This window comes from Panthera leo, chromosome C2 (assembly GCF_018350215.1).
Source record: "Panthera leo isolate Ple1 chromosome C2, P.leo_Ple1_pat1.1, whole genome shotgun sequence".
Classification (NCBI taxonomy): domain Eukaryota; kingdom Metazoa; phylum Chordata; class Mammalia; order Carnivora; family Felidae; genus Panthera; species Panthera leo.
Window position 1 is genome coordinate 70,142,460 of NC_056687.1, and position 19,890 is coordinate 70,162,349.

The 19,890-nt window shown below is 44.4% G+C and overlaps 1 protein-coding gene across 1 annotated transcript in view; it reads right to left on the reverse strand.

Annotated features, from left to right (window-relative positions):
* Positions 1 to 457: 457 nt before the first annotated feature.
* Positions 458 to 19,890, reverse strand: part of HEG1 (heart development protein with EGF like domains 1) — a 90,029-nt gene continuing 70,596 nt past the window's right edge. Inside the window, exons 16-18 of the mRNA XM_042954357.1 lie at positions 11,464 to 11,551; positions 8,196 to 8,370; positions 458 to 5,729 (exon numbers count right to left, since the gene is read on the reverse strand). Of these exons, the coding sequence (XP_042810291.1) occupies positions 5,580 to 5,729; positions 8,196 to 8,370; positions 11,464 to 11,551 (413 nt within the window). The 3' untranslated portion in view covers positions 458 to 5,579. The remainder of the gene's footprint in view (positions 5,730 to 8,195; positions 8,371 to 11,463; positions 11,552 to 19,890) is intronic.

Below are 19,890 nucleotides of genomic sequence, written 5' to 3' on the forward strand. Positions count from 1 at the left end.
TTCACTGGCCAGTGTAAGGGAAAGGCTCAGGCTCATGGCCCATCTCTTCAAGTTCCACGAATTCTCCCTGCCACAGAGCACAGATATGCTTATAGCCCTTCCCCTTCCAAGATGGGAAGAGTTGGCCTGGGGTGGTGGAGGGGGCCATTCAGGAGGAAATGTTTAACATCTGAATTGGTTACCTAAACTCTCCAATCCACAGAAAGAAAAGTAAGGTAAACAAAAGCAGGTGTTATACCTGAATTAGGCTTTTTATCATTTAGGTCAGTGTGACTGTCCATCCACCCATCATCAAAAGTGTCTTTCCTCACTGTGCTGGGCACTGAGGATACAGAAATGACTCAATCCCTAGATTTGCCATGCAAGAGTTCACTGCACAGTCCCACTGTTAACTTGTGAAGGGTAACTTGCTGTACTCTGGTCTAATTAGCTTGTTAGTATGAGAAAAACACACAAGGAAAATGATATTCATTTTATTGCATCATTTACTGACTAGAACGCCAGACTTAAAGTAGGTATAAGTATAAAAATAACCAAATTCTTACAAATAATACTTTGCTGCTACAGTACTGAATAATTAGTGGAGGTTGCAATTATAATACAACTTTAAATAACATTCTCATAATGGTTTTAACACAATCAACCAGGGGCTAAGGTTTAAAGGTTTGCAAAAAGAAACTCGGGACAATGTGAAAACTCAAGAAGTTCATATCCCAGCTACGTGCTTCATTTAACCATAAATCCAGCAACACAAACAGTAACAAAACTCACAGCAACCCAGGATGAAAGACATTTTTTTTTTTTTTAAAGAAACAGGCCAAGGTAATACAGAAATCTGTGTTAGTTTCCCAGGTAAACCTGGTTCCATCCCACTTCTGTCCAGTCCCCTCCTTCCTACACAAGAACTCTGCACCTGCAGTGCATGTCCAAAAATACATATAAAACCAGAATCTAATATGCAGATCCTTTGAAAGCCTCTTGAAAAATGCAGAGGGGACAAAGCTGGTCTAAGACCTGTCTCTTTGTAAACCTTAATTGTCCCCTTTGGTTTCACAGGCTTTTCTGTGAGCGGTTGACACCAACTAGGATGGATTATAACACTATTGAAAAGATATTTTAGCACAACAAATTCACTGACATTTAATACTCTGATGTTTCTAGTATTTTAACCAGTTTCCTTCTCTGGGGATTTAAGAAAAAAAAAAAAAAAAAGAAAAACAGAACACACACTCAAAAGACAATTCTACAAAACCGTAGCTCTCTTCCAAAAATGCACATGAGAGCCTCAGAATGATGCTTTGTCAAGAAGGAGGAAAGGACAGGTCCCTTTTAACTCCACACAAGTCTTCACATAGAAAAATATCTTTGATATTAAGGGCAGTTTGAAAGATAGAAAATACTGAACTTTGTATTCTTTCTGTCTCCAAAGAAGTACTCTTGCTTTGAAATCAGTGTAAGTATCTTAGAGCTATGGGTTTCAACCCTACTTTGGGGTACACTGGGCTGACCTAAGCCAGGAGCAACTAGAATGCTCAGCTTTGGCTTCTTCAGGCAAAGTTCCCAGAGTTACCGCACACCTGGGCACTTCGCCAGTGGGCAAGATGGCTTCATGGAGGCCCCACAAAGCCACGTGTGAGGGATGACCCTAATGTGCCTGCTCTGGGAACTTTCACATCTGAAAAATATCGTCCTTCAAAAACATTTTCTCTGGCAGCCATCCTGCCTTGTCTTGCAAAGATGCTGCCCTTCTGTTTGGGCCAACTTCTTAAGAATTACCTCTTGAAGAGCTTAATACTCACATCTTTGTTTATAATTTCAAATGCTATCAGCCAGCTTGATTACACTACCCATTCAACAATTTTGGCTCTAAATGACTTAGCTGCTTCTGAAAATAAAATTTCGTCAAAGAAGGAAGATTTGTCAGCATTTAAGACATTCAACTGAATATGTTCCCAATTTCTGATAACGTTCACAAAAATGTGCTTGCAGTATGTGGGAGCCATAGCCTTACCATGGGAACAAGGCCAAACAGCCCTGAGATGGACATCTAAGTCTGGCTGTGTTTGTCAGAAAACTGGGTCATCGCCTTACCCTTCCTACACTCAAAGCCACGCACCAGTATGCTTCTTGCTAAGCACAAGCCAGTCGTTATTAATGATGACCTCAAGTGTCCAAGAAATATATGCAATAACAAACCCGAAAGGACTTTTTCCAAAAGGATTCAACTTTTTTTTTTTTTGCATTTCATCTCATTAGTTTAGTTAATGCTTAATAATATTAAGGTTATTTATTTTTTCTTAAGTATATTTTAAGCCCAGTCTCTCATGCCCTCTTTGACATTTAAGGTACATTTAGACGGCGAGGCATTCACCATGATGGCAAGGCAGGGAGAAGGGTTTGAATCCTGGCTCTCCAAGGCAAGATATTTTTCCCTCTGGAAGTTCACAGGTACAAGAAACGGACACTCTCATGCATACTTCACAAGGGTGTGGTGATTGAGGCCAGGGACGTTGCACAGAGCCTGGCCATAGTGGGAACACCAGAGATTCTGGCTGTGACAGGTAGACTTCGTAAGTTGTCTCCAGTGTCCTGGGCTGACTCATGGGGCAGAGAGGAAAAGACAGGAGAAATAAGAGCCCCTGGAGTTTAAACAAAACCCACAGTTGCCAGGTGGCTGGCAGGTGAGTCCCACCCTGCTCTGAGAGTCCCAGCAAAGTGCTTCCGCTTGCTACAGGACGCATGGTTTCTATTCAGTCAGCTCTCCCTGCAGAAGTTTAAGCCTCTCAAGAGCAGTTAAGTGTCACTTTTCCCTTCCACCTTCCCCTAGCTGTGGGGCCCCAGGGAGGCAGGACCATGGTATTTCTATGAGCACGGATCACACATTCCAGGTACAGGGGCTGATACCGAGCACCTATACGGGAGCTGAGAGCTTCTGCTTGCCAGGGGTGCCCCCAGCCCTGTCCCTTCAATCCAGCAGCTGCTGCTGTCCTATTGGTTGTTTGCCCTAGGCCCAGGCAGGTCCTTTAGGAGGTATTAACCCCAGGCCGGGGCAAAGCCAGCCTCTCCCTTCCTCACTCAGGGTGGCAGCTGGCACCGGATAACAATCATGCTGTTTGCATACCTTCTTAGACCCTCACGCTTTTGAGATACACCTTCTCCAACCCCACAGCCTCCTAGAAATGAGATACATATGAACTTAACATTGTACGGGTCCTCCTTTTTTCACAGTAAATGAAAAACAATATTCTTAATCCATTTCATGTGCACAAAACGTACTCACAGGAAAGCATTCTTGGAACTCACAGGACACTGTTTTCTGGACTTTGGGATTCTTCCCAAGAATGCTTTTGAGACAGAACACTTCATTTTATGTAACTTCTAGCTTCTAGTCCTGACACAGGAGATGATTTGTCAGCTGTGATGTCATCCAACACCCTTAGCTGAGTAAGCCTGGGAATAGCTCCCCGCCATGGCTCTGGGTCCCTGGGAGGAGGAAGGATCAATATCAAGAGCCAGGAAGCTAGGCTACTCGCGAGACAGCCGAGCCTGTCGGCTATGGTGAGCCGGAGTGCAGGGGCTCAGAGCTCTCCAGTTAGATGCAAGACCAGGAGGCACAAAGGGCTGTTTGCTTCCCCAGAGAGATCCAAGACCCAAGGATTCTGAAAGGTGATGCTCTGAAATTTTAAGTCGGCATCCACTGACAAAAACAGAATTCTTTGCGTATCTCGGGAGATGAGTGCAATTTAACGACTAAGAAGCATCACACCTGATTTGTGTTCCTGCTGCAGCAGGGTATTGGTGGCTCGTGGAGACCCCGGGACACAGGAGTTGACACTTAAGACTGTTAGGACGAGGATTACATAAGAATAAGGATGAGATACATTCTAAAAAGAGAACTCTGAGAAAACAACCACACCCAAGACTTAACTGTCCCCGAAGGCTACACCGCTTCCATGAATGCAGGTGCCACGGAGCTCCAAGCTTCAGGATGGGAACAATTCTTTTGCCACTGTGTTCTCATCCCAAAACAGGATGTTTCAAAAGCAGATGATGAGAACAACTGCAGTTCCCCAAGCAGCACTTAAAGACGCTGAGTACGGGGTATGCCCCCTCCTCCCAGGACCCATCTCGCAGGCATAATAAATAAGACAGGTGGAATTTCCTTCCCAAAGGCAAACTCTCAACTCCTTAACTGGCCACAAGTCTTTAGCTCTCCAATGCCGACTTAAATGATGTTTCTGGAGGGAACCATGCAGCGGTATAAAGAGGTACAAATTACTGCATGAGTGAAAATAAGTTATTCAGTGAATAAACAGCTTTGAGCAGTTGGTTGAAAGTACGCACTGAGTCAGTGGACAAGATCTGGGATACAATCAAAGAAGGCTGCACTAGTAAGGAAGCAGACTCACAGACGGGACGTGTGGCTCTATCCCAGCTCCCTAGGCTTCCTCAGGAACCCACATGGCTTCCCAAAGCACTGGGTTTCAGGAAACTGAACGTGCCCCATCAGCCTGCTCCTTTCACCACATTCAGCTGCGGGGACTCCATCAGGCTGCTTTTCCATTTGTGGTGGAATGCCCCTCAGACCCAATCTGCATTCTGCTCTCCATTTCTACTGCATACACATAGTACTTGGGCCTCAAAGGTGGGGGGCGAGGCGCTCAGGGACGAGAAGCACCCCACCGCCTCCAGCTCTGAGAGTCCCCCACCAGGGCCCTCGCCCAGCGCCTGTGCCCACTGCTACCTGCTGGGCCTCACCACAGGCAGGGGGCGCCTCTATTGAAAACCACGTGGAGCTTGTTTTGCCCGGATCCAGACTTATTTGAAAAAGTGGGATGTAACTGCAGAGGGAAAAAATACTCCTAAATAAACGTGTCACCTTGATTAAAAAACAAAGTGGAGTGTGTGCTGTGCCTCATAAATTTCAATTCCTCATTTTGAGGGTGGGCTTGGAAACTGCAGGAGACCTAGAAGCCCATGGAAATACTGTATGTTCCCCTACAGCATCTCCAAACCTTAGCGGTATGTTTATCATCGTCATCTGTTGTTGAGCATGTAGATACTGGGCAGGAACACAACAAAAGAGCCAGTGCTCTGCCGTAAATTAACCACCACCCAACTGAGGCCTATGGAAGTGTCTGAGGAAGAGAGGCCTTCTTTCTGGAACAGTCTTGAAACAAATCCGAAAGGAGACCTCCCTATCCAATTTACTAAAGTGCAAACTGAGGAAAGACTAGGTCCTGGTGAAGGTGCCTGACCATGTGCCTGGCTAACAGTCAGCCCTCGGCCGGTGGTGGCTGCTGAACTGAGAGACTCCTGGTACCGGCCCACGTTCACGTTCACAGTAACAGTGCAGGTGCCTAACAAGCAGCCCTCAGTTCCACGTCCCCGCATCCATCTGTCTCCTTCCACTGTGGTTACGCCCCTCACGCCTGTCCCGCTTCCTACTTGCCATTCACATGTGGCTCCGCGAGTCCTGGGAGCAGCCAGTATTCGCGGGCCCCCCTGGTACAGTACTCTGAGCAGCCGAGATCCCACAAGTTGCTCAGAGCAGTGGGCCCTCCCTCTCTCTTCCGCACTTAGAAATAGTCTCTTCTCCTGCTCTCATCACTGATGAAAGATGGGTTATACTGTCCAGGGAAGATGCACGAGTGCCGTGACCCCGGCAGTCCAGTGTAGGCCGGGTAGAGTCCATTTCGTTCAAGTTCAGGATTCCTTACACCTGTGGGCTGGTAGTCAGAAAAAAAGGAGAAAAGTCAATTTATTATTCATGGATCTAATTTAATGTGTGTGTGGTTTTGTGTTTTTAAGAATAATGCTATGTTTTAACAAACCTACGATGGAGGCAGCTAAACACAGCAGAGCAGGGCCCGACCCAGAAGTCAGAACCTTCCAGACCCTCCTTTCGTGAACCCTGGGATACTTTTGCCTATATTTCATTTTTTCTTTCTTTTCTTTCTTGCTTTCTTTTCTTTCTCTCCTTCCTCCCTCCCTCTTTCCTTCCTTCCTCTCTTTCTTTTCCTCCCTCCCTCCCTCCTCTTTCTCTTTCTTTCTCTCTCTCTTTCTCTCTCTCCCTTCCTTCCTTCCTCCCTCTCTCTCTTTCTTCCTTCCTTCCCTCCCTCCCTTTCCTTTCTTTTCTTCCTTTTTTCTTTCTTTCTTTCTTTCTTTCTTTCTTTCTTTCTTTCTTTCCTTCCTTCTTTCCCTTCTCCTCCCCTCCCCTCCCCTCCCCTCCCCTCCCCTCCCCTCCCCTCCTCTCCTCTCCTCTTTCTTTTCTTAGTAGGCTTTATGCCCAGCATGGAACTCAGTGCAGGCTTGAACTCATAACCCTGAGATCAAGACCTGAGCTGAGATCGAGAGTTGGACACTTAGCTGACTGTGCCACCCAGGTGCCCCTGCCTATATTTTAAAAGGAGATTAAAAAAACTATCAAGGGGAGCCCAGCGATTTTAGACCAACATAGGAAAAGACCTGGGCTAATTATCAAGATTATTACCTGATTATTACCAGGTGTGTCTGTCTCTGTGGACCACAATGGCTTTAAATCCTCCCTGGCATTTAGCAGAACACTACTGTCTCTGCCATGAATGGGGAGTTGACTTTTGCAAGGTCATAGGACCAGCTGTCAAAGGTGGAGTGAAGACCTCAGAGCAGGAGGCCAACAGTGATTCTCAGGTGTCTCTGACCAGATCCTAGCTGAGAGCATCATGACTACCTAGCTGATGTGCAAAAGAAGCCCCCAAGGAATGACATGGCTACTTTGAAGAGGCCCTCACTGAGGACCACCAGGAGAAAATGCTTGCCTGGCAGAAAGAAAACACTGGATACGGCATATAATGAACGTGAATCCTCGGGGTGCCCAAAGTACACCTGAGACCACTGTGAGGGACAGCCTTCTCAGGTGACAAGCTGCTTCACGCCATAAGCATAGGCCCTGCTTCTACAGACTGCTCAGCCTATTTCCGATGTGCAGATGGGGCTGGTCTAAGTTCCTGATGATATCTATTTAAGGCAACTCTTTAGCTAACTCCATGGAAACGAAGAGGAGTTGGTCCTACAACACCACGGGTCTGTCTGTCCCTATGTGATCTCACCACGCTGGGGTGAAGAGTCCCTAGTAAAATGTGCAAGTGTGCGGGCACACTTGGGTAAGCCCCCTGCTTGGTTAGCAGATATCTGCAGATACATGGCTGCAGTTATTAGAGTAAAAGGAGTTCCCAGACTGAGAAGGAAGCAAAGCACTTATGCAGAAACATCAGTGGGAACATTTCAACTAGCGCTGTTTGTGTCTGTGTTGATTTTTCCCCTTATTCCCCTTGTTCTTCCTCCAGTTTCCAGTTCTTCAAAGGGTCCACTGTTAACAACAGCATCCTTAGCGTGAACCCCTCCCGTCCAAAGTCTGAACCCTCACGGTTAGTCCCCATAGTAACCAGAGGTGTTGTGACTTCTGTCACAGGATTGCCTAGTGCTATTAAGTTCCCACAGGGCAAGGTCTCATGTTTATTGCTACCTCAAACGGGTCTACGTGGGATGAGAGGTCACCTATGTCTGTTTACTTTTCAGCTCAGGGTTGTGTTTGCTGGAGGGCTGAGGCAGCGCGATGGTGAAATGAACCAGGCAGCACATGGGAATAAGACAGGGGTTATTCAATGCGGGACAGAAGGAGCAAGGGTTCAAGGTAGTCTACCATCTTTCCAAACGATGCAGTCCAGGGCTGGGTGCAGTCAATTATTGAAGACCTACGGAGTGAATACTCTCCTAAACCTCTGAGAAGTGCTTGTTGAGGATGACATTGAACTGTTCTCCTTATATCTGTTTCTAATCCCCCAGTTTTAACTACCCAAACCACAGGAGGTAAAGCATGTGCCAGGGCCACAGGCTAAACGTCACGGAATTTTCTCTCAGTTTCCAATCTTATAACTTAAAAGCAAATTCCGTAACAAGAAGGGTTACTGCTACAACCCCATGAAGGTAATGTGTTCTGTGGAAATATCCTTTATATCTTGATGTCAAGACTAATAGACACCATGCAAATAGATCGTAAGTAAACTGAATATTAAATTATGTAAATAAGAGGCTCATGCCACCGTTCTCTTTAACCCTCAACTGACTGGAGCGTCTTTACCACCAAACACAGTCCAGAGGGAATCGTCAGAGGGAACTGGAGCCTGAGCTGCACCAGGCAAAGGGATACGCACCGAGTAATACACATCCGTCATCTGGAGGAGGTTTTTGGTACTTCCATTCTCATGCATTTCAATAGCTTCTCGGCCCCAGTCTTGTGAGCGAGGGTTCTTGGGGTACTCAGCATAGGGAGACATTTGGAAATCCCCACTTTTGAAGATGAGTTTGCTTATGTCATTTTTACTCTTTCTGTGGAGTGAAAAACATTTGGAAATTTAAATGAATAAGTTATGTCAAGAAATGATATCTGTGAAACACGTTCTATTATTTTAGAAGGTAAATTAGACTGAAAGCTACCATTATATTCTTCTGTAGATGTCCACTGAAAAATGGCATTATTATTATTTTTAGTGTTTGCCTAAAACAAGTGAAAATGCAATTAGATGCAAAAAAAAAAAATGCAAAACAAAAAAGTCTTCCAACTCGAAGGGACAGGTTACCAGGGACAGGGAGGACAAACACAGCTGTAGTGAGGCAGACAGTCTCTTCTGGGGACAGAGGTTGCTGCCTCACGGTGGAGCCAGGGAAATCAGGGTCATAAATTCCCAGAATGCTGGCACCAAAGGGCCTTTAGGATTCTTCAGTCCAGTGGTTCCAAACCTGCCTGAGCACAAGAATGTACATGGAAGCTTCTAGATCACACCAAGATTTACTAAAAAGAGGAGCTCTGGGGATGAGACGGTTCTGGCTTTGCAAAGAGATGAGACTTGTGCCCCAGGTCACATTTTGCTACTAGCAAAGTGGGACTAGAGTTCAGGCCTCCCGCTTCACCAGCCAGTGCCCTTTTACCACATGAGGCTACTTCACAGACCATAAAAACAGGATATTTCACCTGTAAAAATGCCCACCTGTTTATAGTTCCCACACATATTCTCCTTTCAGCAGGTTAGGGAAAGCCCAGGATAAGTTCCCTACCTGTGAGGGTTCACTAGCTAGAAATGGTTGAAATATGTGTGATTTGGGGTGCCTGGGTGGCTCAGTTGCTTAAGTGTCAGACTCTTGGTTTCGGCTCAGGTCATGATCTCACAGTTCATGGGATCAACCCCCGCATCAGGCTCTGTGCTGACAGTACAGGACCTGCTTGGGATCTTCTCTCCCTCTCTCTCTGCCCCTCCCCTTCTCTCTTTCTCTCAAAATAAATAAACGTTAAAAAAAAACAAAACAAGAAATATGTGTGATTCACTTATCGAATGGGCCTAGGATCAGACATTTTTAGTTACATTTGCCCTGGGTAAGATATTCTGAAGTTTCTTCCTTTTTACCTCACTTTCCTATAAATAAACTTTCTGGGAAGGCATGAAATGACTCAGGGTCATAAAACCAAATGTCCAGCATGTGGCTTAGGCGTTGTCTTTCCTTGCACGTTAAGAACAGACCTGCCACTGTGTTGCTCCCTGGAGGGCAGGGCGTCCGGTTTCAAACAATGACTTACTAATTCACAGTCACCTTCCTTTTGCCGCCCATGGTCACAGGCTGCTTCTCCAGGCGGTTATACTACCTGGTACTGCACCCTCAGCAAATATGAGACTTACGTCTCCTTGAGGTTTAATCCCTCTAGCTTCTAGTCTCATACCCAGGATTTTATTTCCACTCATAGTTTGTCTTTGATGATTTGGTGGTAACTTTGTAAATGACAGGCAAAGGACCATGTTCCCGAATGGGCAGTTAGGGTACACTGCTCTCTGCAGCCTTCCTAGAGGTGAAGGATATCTTAAAATGTCATTCATGCCAACGGTCGAAAAGATAACTTGCTATTTTGGGAAGTGCCATCCTTCTGTTGCGTCAGAGAAATTCCTGCCATTTATAATCATCTAAATCAAAGGTCATAATTTTCCCTTATCTGAATAGATAATCACTGAGAATCCAACTCCTTCCTTTCTCTTCCTTTTCCAGTAGAAACTCAATCACACTGGCTTCCAGGAGGCCCAGAGCCAAGCCTCGTGCTGAGCACCTGCTCACCCCATGTGCCTGCTACAAATTGTTTACTGCTAAATTATCTCAGGTAACCCTCTTCATCTTTGCTTCTAAATGTGCCCAAAGTGTACACACCAGTGGTTGTAGTATATTCAGACTTGTGCAACCATCATCACAATCAATTTTACACTTCCATCACCCCAAAAAGAAACCCCTTACTCCTTGGCCATTACTCCTCAGTCCCCACTCCCCCTCCACCCCAGCCCTAGACAACCATTAATCTACTTTCGACCTCTATTAGATTTGCCTATTTTGAACATTTCATATAAATGGAATCATATAGTAGGTGGTCTTTTGTGACTGACTTCTTTCACTTAGTATAATATTTTCAAAGTTCATAAACTTTATAGCTTGTGTCAGTACTATGCTCCTTTTGATGGTTGAATAATATTCCATTGTGTGGATATATCCCATCTTGTCTATCTATTCATCAGTTGGTAGATATTGGGGTTATTTTCACCTTTTGGCTCCTATGAATAATGCTGCTATGAACACTCATGTACATGTTTCTGTGTAGACATGTGTAGACACACATATTCAGTTCTCTCCATAGCTACCTCAGAGCAGAGGTGCTGGGTCAAATGGCAACACTATGTTTCACTTTCTGAGGAACTGCCAGACTTTTTCAAAGCCGCTGCACCATTTTGTGTTTCCACCAGCAGAGTGTGAGCATTCTAATCTCTCCACATCCTCACCAACATTTGCTATTTTCTTTCTTTTTTTTTTTTTTAAATAGCCATTTTAGTGGGTGCGAGGTGGTCTCTAATGGCAATTTCATTTGCATTTCCCTAATGGCTAATGATACTGAGCATTCTTTCATGTGCCTCCTGGCCATATGTTTATCCCCTTTGGCGAAATGTCTATTCAAGTTCTTTGCCCATTTTTAAATTAGGTTGCATCTTTATTATTGAGTGGTAGAATTCTTAATATATTCTAGATACAGTCCCTTATTAGACATAGGACTTTCACACACTTTCTCCTGTTCAGTGGGCTGTGTTTTCATTTTCTTGATAATGTTCTTTGAAGCACAGAAGTTTTTACGTTTGATGAAGTCCAATCTATCACTTTTTTGTTGCTTGTGCTTTTGGGTATTCTCTTTTAGTAAAGGAAATAAAGTCCCATGTGGTATCCTTTTCTTTGTTCAATGGCACTACCTATCAGGAATTTCCCTTTCTCCTTTTTTTAATGGTTCAGTCATACATTATGATTTAATACTGCGAACCACCCCAACCATTCTTTAACAGAGTAAAAACTGACCTGTGCTTAGCAGAGGCAAAGAGAAAGAGAATGTGAACCCCCATCACTCACCGGCAGCAGGTAACAATCAGCGCAATGCCTAGAATAAGGAGAAGCCCGCCTCCTGCTGCTGCAATCACCACGGTGATCAGCTGATAGGCTAAACAGGTTAAAAAAGGATAAAGTGGACAGGTAAGAGGTAATAAATAAATAAATAAATGCATACAAAGGAGTGATTCCCTCCCCAGCTCATAGCTATCATCAGGCCTTAGCTGGGGACCTCACCTTTCATTCCTGGGCCCCTAGGAAGGGCTCCTCAAGGCCAGCACTGCATTTTCTCTGTTGGAGAATAGTACAGTATACTACCCCAAATATTCCTTGTTGGCATGCTTATTTTGAGCTGATTATTTTTGAGAAACTGCAACACAGGAGAAGCTCTGAAAAGAGCAGGAGTAACCCTCGGGTCGCCTGGCTGGTTCAGTCGGTTAAGGGTTTGACAGCTCTGGGGCCTGCTTCAGATTTTGTCGGCTTCCCCCTCTGCCCCTCCCCCGCTCATGCTCTGTCTACCTCTGCCTCTCCCTTGCCTCTGCCTCTGCCTCTGCCTCTGCCTCTACCTCTGTCTGTCTCTCTCTCTCAAAAATAAAATAAACATTAAAGGGGCACCTGGGTGGCTCAGTCGGTTGGGCGGCCGACTTCGGCTCAGGTCATGATCTCACGGTTGGTGAGTTTGAGCCCCGTGTCGGGCTCTGTGCTGACAGCTCAGAGCCTGGAGCCTGCTTCAGATTCTGTGTCTTCCCCTCTCTCTGCCCCTCCCCTGTTCATGCTCAGTTTCTCTCTTTCTCTCAATAATGAATAAACATTAAAAAAATTTTTAAATAAACATTAAAAACAATTTTAAAAAAAAGAGCAGGAGTAACCCTTTTGTAAGGGAGATTTACATTAGAAAAGGGGCCTATGCCAGGAAGGCTGCTGTGACCAAAGATCACTTTTTCAATAAAGAGAACTGGTCTTCCCCGCCAGGCAGCCTTTGTTGACCTAACATTTCCCCCTCTTACCTTCACCCGCTTGCCTTTGCAGCCCCTGACACCTAGCCCTTTCCTTAACTCAGAAGGGTATATAAGCATCAAATATCTGGCTGCCTCTGAGCCTCATATCTTTGTGGGGTTCCTGTGTGTGCTATATAATTAAAATGGTTTTATTTTTCTCCGGTTATCTTTTACTGAGGGGAGGGAGGTACGGTTCTAGAAGGATAAGGGGGAAATTTTTTTCTTTCCCTACCTACACTGTTTTGAGAAGACTTATCCTTTCTCAGCCACTCCTAGAATGGTGCATGGATCCCAAATTCTACCTGTAGACCAGCCCCAATGTCATTTTCACTAACAGAAAACTAAAGGAGATGCATGAAGTCTTCAAAAACTGAATCTGTTGGTTTTAACAACTGTTCTAAGATTTTATCCTTCCTACTTTTTTTTTTCTCACTTAAGATGGGTGCATTTTATTATGTGTAAATTAGGCCTCCAGTAAAGTTGTTTTTTAAAAAAAGTAATGGAGAAAATAGAGAAACATTTCTTGACTACTTCCCACACTTTGATATTGTTTTTAAAGTTTTTGAATTGATGATGATAGAGTAGATATAAAAATTCTTTATTTGGTTTTAGGTTCTTACTTGATAAGATAAAAAGTAGGCAACCCTATATTATAAGAAATATTACTGGTCAACTAAGTCTAGAGTTCGGGAATCACTGCATGAACCATGCTAGGCACTGAGTTGTTCACTGAATACATACAAACTGGATTTAACTACCAGATACTAGCAGTCATATATGTAAGCACACATATCATATGTAATAAACAATATTAACATTTTAATTAATTGGTTTTATACCTGCATATTTCTGGCAAAATTACATTTTCAATAAAGTATTCAGAGGCACCTGGGTGGCTCAGTGAAGCGCCTGACTTCGCCTCAGGTCAGGATTGCACGGTTCGTGAGTTTGAGGCCCATGTCAGGCTCTGTGCTGGCAGCTCAGAGTCTGGAGCCTGCCTCAGATTCTGTGCCTCCCTCTCTCTACGCCCTACCCCTGCTATCTCTCTGTCTCTCGCTCTCTCCTAAAAATAAATAAACATTTAAAAGAAAAGTCTATTCAGTATTCGGATTGGTTTTTTGTTGTTTTGGAAATATAATTAAAATTGTGTTCCCAGGTTGTAAGGTGTAGGATGTTTAAAAAGGGCCAATAACCAGACTTTCTATAGTAAATTAAGACTGGAAACATGTTCTCTTGGTATTCAGGTAAAGTCAAAGTAATGTGCAGAGCTGACAGCAAGCAGACTGTGTGATAAAAGCAAATAGAAGCTATCCAACCACTTACCTATCATTTATTTAAATAAATAGCACAGAAACCTGATTATCTTGAAAAACCATCAGTATTAAGGCATATAGGAAGCAAAGGCAAACCACGGAATGAGCTAATCCTCTCCCACATCTCCTGACACCTGTATTCAAGTTTCACTTTCAACAATATCTCTTGAATCTGTTGACTTTTCTTTGTCCCCACCAACACCACCCTAAACTGCCATCAACTTTTGACCAGGCAACGGCAACCACCTCCCAACTCACTTTCCGGTGCCCAGTCCTGCTCACTTATTTCAAAGAACAAGTCTGATCAAGCCGTTTCTCTGCTTTAAAATCCTACAGTGGCTTCCTTTGTTCCTAATGAAAGGCCGAAGTCTACTCCTGCTTCACCCTCCACACCAAGTTCGAATTTGCCCACTTCCAGGAAAACGAGCAGGCACTCATTTTAGAAGCCACCCTTGCAACTGGCTGCCAGTTGTGGCAGAGTCATCCTTGGAACAAAAGTTTTGTCTAAAAAGAAACACAGATGGGGGTGCCGGGGTGGCTCAGTTGGTTAAGCGTCTGACTCTTGATTTAGGCTCAGGTCACGATCTCATGGTGAGATCGAGCCCTGCTTTTTGGGCTCTGTGCTGACAGTGTGGAGCTTGCTTTGGATTCTCTCTCTCTCCCTCTCTCTCTGGCCTTCCCCTGCTCACTCTCTCTCTCTCTCTCTCAAAATAAATAAATAAATGTTAAGAAAGAAAGAAAGAAACAAACAAACACACACACAGATGGAGTAGACCAGTGCTTCTCAAACTATCTGCTGCCAAAGACCAGTTCTTCTCTGTTGGTGATTTTGGGTATTGTTTTCAAATAAAAAAATACAGCCTCATTGACAATTCCTGCCTTTCCCTACAGGCACCAATCATGAACTTCCCTTTCTCCATTTTTTAAGGAGTCCTGTGGACTGGTTGTATAAAATAAAATAAAACTTTCATGCTTGGATGTCACAGCCATATCGAATTAACATAAACATTCCCAGGTGCTCCCTCTCCAGTTTTGTATTACTCTTGTCCTAGTCCAGGAACGGTCCACAGAGCACATTTTGAGTAGCAAAGGTACAGACCAGCATTTCTCAAGCTTTCCTGTGCATCTGAGTCACCCAGAGGGCTTGTGGGAACACAGATGCCTGGTCCCCAGCCTGAGAGATTGAATTCTGTAGGTCTGGAGTAGGGCCAAGAAGAGAGATGATCTCTGGCAAGATTCCGGGGCATGGTGGTGCTGCCAGACTGCAGACCAGACGTGGGGTGGCACTGGCTTCAACTGCACAGTAGAGAAAAGAACACTGTACTGAAAGCAGAGGACCTCATGCACATGAGCATAAATGGCTGGAAGGGGATCCACCAAAACATTCATAGAAGTTGGCGCTGCCTTGGGAAATCATGGCTAAACTTCTACTTTCCTCTTTGTGCTTTTCTATACTTCCCAAATGTTATTCACACACACACACACACACACACACACACACACACACTCACACACACACACTCACACACACACACAACCTCCTCTTTTTTAAAGCGTATGTTCAATGCTCTTTGGCAGTTAGGTCTTATTACTGGGAACTTGTAATGAGCTTATGGACAAGATAACCCATAATTTTTTCCCTCATATGTGCTATCAAGTGAGTTCATGAACTAAAACAGACCTTTTGAACTTAAGACTGACCTTGGATTTATGATGAGGCCACATAATGATGTACAAGAGCATGGGGTTTGAACAAACACCAAATATAACATTTACAGTTTTGTGGGTGTTCTGTTTATTTATTGCGGTGAGACAGAAGGCAATGAGTGCCGTCTTAGGCTTGTCCATCCCATCCTTTCTATTTGAAGAGATTCTCCAGAATGATGAACTTGGAATTCTTAGTTCTACTTTCTCCTTGACATTTGTTGATATTTTACAGCCTATCTTTTCTTTATTCTTTTTGCAGTTTGATCATAGGTTGATGCTGCTGTCGTTGTTGGGAGCCCATTGTGGGCTTGGTCTTTCCTATAAGCTACATTTGTCCTTGTTTATATGCTCATTTGGATGAAAACTACTACAGGACTGTTTAGGCAGCCCCTCTCTGGGAACATTCACACCCCTCATGTGCAGGTTACACCGGGGGTGGTTAGAGTGGGTTACGTTTGTGTTTATAGCACCATCCCTGGCCACAGCTGACTGGTCCAGGAGTAAACACATGATCCAAGTGGATCAGTCAGTTCCTTCCCAGGATTTGCAATTTGGTGAAGAGAGAGAGAGAGAGAGAGAGAGAGAGAGAGACAGAGAAAGAGCGCATACACGCCTTCTCTTTCAAAATGGCTGAACGGTGACATGTACTTGAAGCTGCCTGCTGAGTCTATTTTCAGTCATGTTGTCTGGGAAGGAGGGAAAGCCTGCACATGGACACACACAGCAAAGAGTGAAGGTGAGAGATAAAGATGGAGTCTTGTTAATGTGTAGTCTGAAAAGCAAGCCCCTAAGCGCCAGCTGCTGTGGTTCCCCACAATTCCCTGCTTCTTACTCCTTCTGACCCTGGAATTCCATGACACACCCCAGGATCCTTCCACTAAACTGTCTTTTGTTGCTTAAGCTAGTGAGGCTGATTTACTCCAGAAGAACCTTAGCCAACTGTGATACTGTGATTTATAACAAGAAATATATATTTGGTCTTACCCCTTCCTGGCACAAAGTTTTTAAAACCCTTGGAATTTCCTAAGTGAAGAGAACAGAAAGGTGTCTTTTGTTATATTAAAGAGGTGACTTTTGGAAAGTGCCTGAGGATGGAGGGCTGGTTGCCAGGAGAATCAACCATGTGATTAGAGGGTTGGAATTTTCAGTTCCCATCCCCTGACCTCTGGGGAGGGGAGAGGGGCTGGAGGTTGAATTCATCAATGGCCAATGACTTAGTCAATCATGCTGATGTAATGAAGCCTCCATAACAATCCAGAAAGACAGAGTTCACAGAGCTTCTGGGCAGATGAACATGCAGAGAGCTGGGGAGAGTGGCTCCCTGGGAGAGAACATAGAAAAACTCCCCAACCTTCCCTTGGGCCTTGCTCTGTGTGCCTCTTCCATCTGGCTGTTCATGAGTTACATTCTTTTATAATAAACCGGTGATCTAGTGAGTACACTATTTGAGTTCTGTGAGCCACTCTAGCAAATTAATGTAACCCAAGGAGGGTATTGTGGGAACACTGATCCACAGCTGGTTGGTCAGAAGTGTAGGTAACAGGCACTCAGACTTGCAGTTGGCATCTGATGAGGAAGGGGAGACGGTCTTATGGGATCGAGACTTTAACATGTGGGATCTGATGCTGTCTCCAGGTAGATCATGTCAGAAGTGAGTTAAGTGCTTGGTGGCATGGAAAAAACACACACGTCACAAATGGTGTCAGAATTGAACCAACCAGTACACCTTCTTTTAAAACTCTTGAGCCCATTACAGACTTTTCTAGGTGGCCACATTGTTGTATTTAAAAATTCCTTCAAGGGGCGCCTGGGTGGCTCAGTTGGTTGGGCATCCGACTTCGGCTCAGGTCATGATCTCGCGGTCCGTGAGTTCGAGCCCTGCGTCAGGCTCTGTGCTGATGAGTCAGAGCCTGGAGCCTGTTTCAGATTTTGTGTCTCCCTCTCTCTCTGACCTTCCCCCATTCATGCTCTGTCTCTCTCTGTCTCAAAAAAATGAATAAACGTTAAAAAAAAAAAAAATTCCTTCAGCTATCTCCATGTTCCCCCTCACTGAGCTCATTAGTAATGCATGGTTAAAATTTTGCCTTTTAAATCTTTCCATTCCTCTTGCCTTCAGAATCTCTGTTCACAGCATTCTTTTTCTTGTCTGTAGCTTGTGAAATGTGTCTTTCTCACATCTATAGGCTGTATGTGGCCATACCCAAGAGGAGATACAGAGCAATATTCCCCTCTCCCAAGCCCTGCTTCCTTTCTGTTCTGACACTAAGTGAGGTCAGTCAAGATTGCGTGAGATGTTGGCTTCAAGGGGAATGAAATTTCCAGATGACTTCTGGACAATTAATTATCTTTTTTCGTTCCTAAGCAATTTAGTGCTGTCATCCTGGATGTTTGTTATGAGTAACTGACTCCTGCCAACACACAGCATTTCCACTGGTGTGAATCTATTTAAAGCCTAGTGTAATAATACAGTGAATGCACTACAAGATACTTTATACATTGGTCACCAGATGGTGGGATGGGTGGGAAGACCATGTAGATCTTTAAGTTGAATGTTCTGGTTTCACTGGAAGCAGAGAAAGAGGTTCATATGTGGGGAAAACAGGCTCTAAATCCTTGCTGGCCATGCTAGGAGGTTGGTGGGGAAGGAGTCTCTGCTGAAGGAACACAGGACCTTTGAACAGAAAGAATCCTCTACAAAAAGGCATGTTGTGAGGGGCACTTGGTGAGCTCAGTCTGTTAAGTGTCCGACTTTGGCTCAGGTCATGATCTCATGGCTCATGGGTTCGAGCCCCGCGTTGGGCTCTGTGCTGACAGCTCAGAGCCTGGAACCTGGTTCAGATTCTGTGTCTCCCTCTCTCTCTGCCCCTCCCCCACTCATGCCCTGTCTGTCTCTCTCTCTCTCTCTCTCTCTCAAAAATAAATAAAAATTAAAAAAAAATTTTTTTTTAATTTTTTTTTAACATTTATTTATTTTCGAGACAGAAAGAGACAGAGCATGAACAGGGGAGGGTCAGAGAGAGGGAGACACAGAATCTGAAACAGGCTCCAGGCTCTGAGCCATCAGCACAGAGCCCGACGCGGGGCTTGAACTCACGAACCGCAAGATCATGACCTGAGCCGAAGTCGGACGCTCAACCAACTGAGCCACCCAGGCCCCCCTAAAAAATATTTTTTTAAGGCACGTTGTGAACATATAAGAGGGATGGGTAAAAACGTCTGCAGCCAGACAAAGGTAATCTAGGAAAATTATGCGAGTTCTATAATCACAAAGTGACAAGAACCACAAAATAGAAAAATGGCTTAGAGGATGGGAATATAAAAAAAGACATTAAAGAGGTAGTAAGAGGGGAATGGTGTATCTGCAGAGTAGAATCATAGTTATCGAAAGTGACCTTATAAAATGATGTAAATGAAAACACTGCACAGCTTACTAGACTTAAAAACAGGTTACAAAACAGTATATTCTGTTAGAAAGATGCACACATATGTACTTCTGGAAAGATACATAATACCAGTGCTTCTCAAAGTTTAATATGTGTATAAATCTGCACATTAATCACATTGAGGGGTCTGGTTAAAACTCAGATTCTGATTCCATAGGTCTGGAGTGGAGAGGCTTGAAATTCTACATTTCCAACAAGCTCCTGGGGGAAGCTGGCACTGCAGGTCCTGTGAGCCATGCTGAGTAGCAAGGGTAGATGCCAGGGTATTGACAGGGCAGTTTAGTAGGTGATGAGAGTGTTTACTGTAGTTTCCTTCTTCCCTCAACTTCTATTTTCTAATTAACTTGAGTTAAAAAATGAAAATTAACGGGCATGTGTTATTTTATATTACAAAAAAACAAAATTAATTTATCTTAAAAAGAGAAAAGAGGTGAAGCAAACCAAGATGGCATGGGAGGTGCAAGGAGGAGCCAGTGTAAAATCCAAGCAAAGGAGGAAATGAGGGCACCTGAGAAAAGGTAGAGCAGAAGGGGAAGCAGGGGCATCTCTGTTGACAGTTTGTAAGATCATTCTGAGGCCAGTATAAGAGCTAGAAGGCAGAATTGTTAGGATCTGTGGTGTGAACAAGTGTCTGTTTATTGGACACGGAAGAAAATAAAAAGAAGTACAGTGACAGGTGCAGACTTGAGCTGAAGGGTGAATGCAGGGGGTGCAGGTGGCCCTACCAGGTGCTCCTGGGCCTGTGCTACCTCTGAGACGAACGGGGTTTGCAAGAAAGGCTTGTCCTGACCTCTCCAGCTTGAAGAATATTCTCTATGAGGAGCAAGAAGTGGAATCTGCACATAACTCAAAAGCTAACAGAAACTTTCAGAAAGGCAGGTCATAGGTTATGCCTAAACCCAGAATGTAGTGGCGTGGGATGACTTCCAGAAATGCAGGAGTGAGGGAATCTCAAGACTTGGCTAAACAAAGGTGAGCTCTCCAACTCGT